The 2796-nt window shown below is 37.2% G+C and overlaps 1 protein-coding gene across 1 annotated transcript in view; it reads right to left on the bottom strand.

Moving 5' to 3' along the window:
• CDK5RAP1 (CDK5RAP1 mitochondrial tRNA methylthiotransferase) overlaps positions 1-2796 on the bottom strand; it is a gene marked incomplete at its 3' end in the record, with an annotated part of 19424 nt that overhangs the window by 4301 nt on the left and 12327 nt on the right. The window contains exons 5-6 of the mRNA XM_019633514.1: positions 1102-1127; positions 729-888 (exon numbers count right to left, since the gene is read on the bottom strand). Of these exons, the coding sequence (XP_019489059.1) occupies positions 729-888; positions 1102-1127 (186 nt within the window). The remainder of the gene's footprint in view (positions 1-728; positions 889-1101; positions 1128-2796) is intronic.

Raw genomic sequence — 2796 nt, 5'->3', positions numbered from 1 at the left:
AAGGGCTAGCCTCCCATGGCTCCTGAGCCAAGCAAGGAAGGAAAGAGGGAGACTAGTGGAAGAAAAGTTCCATATTCCCATCTACTGTCCTATTCTGCAGGGCTGGAAGATTCAGGCCTAGGGTTAGGGAGAGGCTTCCTCAAGGGTTGAGGGAACAGCTCCCAATAGGAGGAAGACAGCAGATAGCTCTGCTCTGACCGCTGATCTGTTTCGCTACCCTCATCTAATTCTCTGTCCTTCAACTAGTGAACTAGCCCAGTGGTAAAATGAACAAGAGATGTGGGAGCTTTCCCTAGAATGGACAGACAAATAAGTCATTCTCTAAACAATTACTATGGACCAGGTAGTTTAAAAACATTTAAACTACCATATCCTTCCAATAGCAATCCATCCATTAACCTGGCAAGGTAGATACTGTTTTATCCTCTTTCATAGGTGGGGAAGCCATGTTATTAAAAAGGTAGTTAAATGACCAGTGCCAGGGCACCAAACCAGAGAGAATAGTGGAGCCAGAATTCATACTCAACCATCTGATTCTAAACTCATGCTCTCTCCATTCTACTATGCTTCCTTCTAAGCAAACTTCACAGCGGATCTGCCTGTAATTTGTGAGCAGCAAACCAAAGATGTCCACCTAGGTATTTCTTTCTGGCCAGGTATGGTTCTAAGCCTGTCCAGGTAGAGATAGCACAGGCTACAAAACTAGAAAGTTGTCCTCATCGTCCCACAAACACACTCTCAGTAAGAAAGCCTGGAGGACTTTTCACCTGCTCAGAAAGCTTCCTCACTTCCTCTAGAATGGAGGCAACAGGCCGACTCCTCTCCCGGCCACGCGTGAAAGGAACAATGCAGTAGCTGCACATGTTGTCACAGCCTCGCATAATAGACCTGGGGAGAAAAGCACCAGAACTTAGTAACAGCAGCAGGATGTCTTGGTCCAACCCAAGAAGCAGATCACAGCTCCCTTGGCATTATCCTCTGGTTCTGAATTCTCTTGGCAACATGCTAACACTGGACCAGTCTAAGAGATCTAAGAAGCATAAAGGCAGACATTTTTTTATTTTTAAAAACTAGTATCTAACCCCAGGATATAAACCAAACCATAACTTGGGGATATAGTGGTTACCCTGAGGGACCACAGTGTTGAAGGAATGGGGTGTAGACATACCACACCTGGGGTTTCTACTGTTTATATTTATATATTGTTTGAACTTTCACACCTAGATCAGAAAAAATAAATAAATATTATAAAGTATGTATAAGGAGCTGAGATCTTGGATTTAAAACACAGGGATCTGCATTTCTCACTTCTGGTCCAAATACTAAGTATCTAAGTTAAATTACTTTCTTTCATTTGCATCCTATATATGAAAGCCTTAATTTACCTTCAGGAAATAATTATGGATAGATATGTATTAAAGATGTTCACTGAAGAATTGTTAAACAAATGTTATCTATTATTTTTATTAAGCATTCTAACAACAAAGTATTAGACAGCCATTAAAATGATAGAGGTTGGCAAACTTTTTCGGTAAAATACCAGAAAGTAAATATTTTAGGCTTTGCAGTCCATGCTGTCTCTGTCACAACTACTCAACTCTGCTCTTTTAGTGGCAAAAGCAGAGACAGACAATTTATAAACAAATGGACATGGCTGTATTTCAATAAAACTTCACTTACTAAAAAAGGCTGTAGGCCAATTTGCAAATCAAAAATGTAATGACATAAACATTCGCCATTTTTAAATAAGAAAAAGTTATAAAACCAAGTACACCAAGAGCCAATTTTTATAAACACAAACACAAAGCATACACACAAGCACAAAGCAAAAAACAGCAATGATATACATCAAAATGATAANTAAATGAGGAAGCAATCAAACAAATCCAGACATGTCTGATCTCTTCAAAAAATAAATGCATCATTTAAAACAAACAACAAGAAAAAAGTGAAAGGGCTGTTTTAGATTAAGAGATTGAAAAAATATAACAACCAAGAAACCACAAATCTTGATTGGGTCTTGGTTTGAAAATCAAAGAGGAATAAGATATTTGGAAAGAATTAATAAATTTTGAATATGGATTGCATATTAGATAATACTAGTTAATTGCTAAATTTCCTACATGTGATTATGTGCAATATTTTATGGTTAAAAAAGGAAAACTTAGGTGAGAAAAATGCATACTGAAGTACCCAGGGTTAAGTGGCCTGATGTCTACAACTTACTTTCAAAAGGTTCAGAAAAAATATAGAGATAGGCATATAAAGAAAACATGATAGGTCCGGCCGAGTGGCTCAGTTGGTTAAGAGCATGAGCTCTGAGCAACAGGGTCGCCAGTTCGATTCCCACATGGACCAGTGAGCTGCACCTGAGCTGAGCAGCCGCTGAGCTGCCAACAGGTGGCAGGATGGCTCAGCTAAAAACAAAAAACAAAACAACAAAAAAAACCAACCAGGATATAAAACTAAGTAAAATACACACACATATAAAAAAACATAACAATCAAATGCAAAAGAGCTACCAGATAATTGGAAAATTTTGAATATGGGTGGACTAGGATTGAAATATTCAGCAATTTTTGTTAATCTTGTTAGAAGAATTGATGTTATTGAAAATATCCTTAATTTTTAGAGATGCATAATTACTTAAGGGTAAAATGTTATGCTATATTTTGAAATACTTCATCAACAAAAAAATAGATAAAGCAAATATGGCAAAAATTTAACAATTATTGAAGTTAAATGATTATTAGCTAGGGAAGAGGGGTCATAATACTATTCTCTTTTCTGTGCATT

Source organism: Hipposideros armiger, unplaced genomic scaffold (genome assembly GCF_001890085.2).
Source record: "Hipposideros armiger isolate ML-2016 unplaced genomic scaffold, ASM189008v1 scaffold_1335, whole genome shotgun sequence".
In the NCBI taxonomy this organism is placed as follows: Eukaryota; Metazoa; Chordata; class Mammalia; order Chiroptera; family Hipposideridae; genus Hipposideros; species Hipposideros armiger.
Note: the sequence above shows the minus strand (reverse complement) of the source record. Positions and strands in the feature narration are given on the sequence as shown.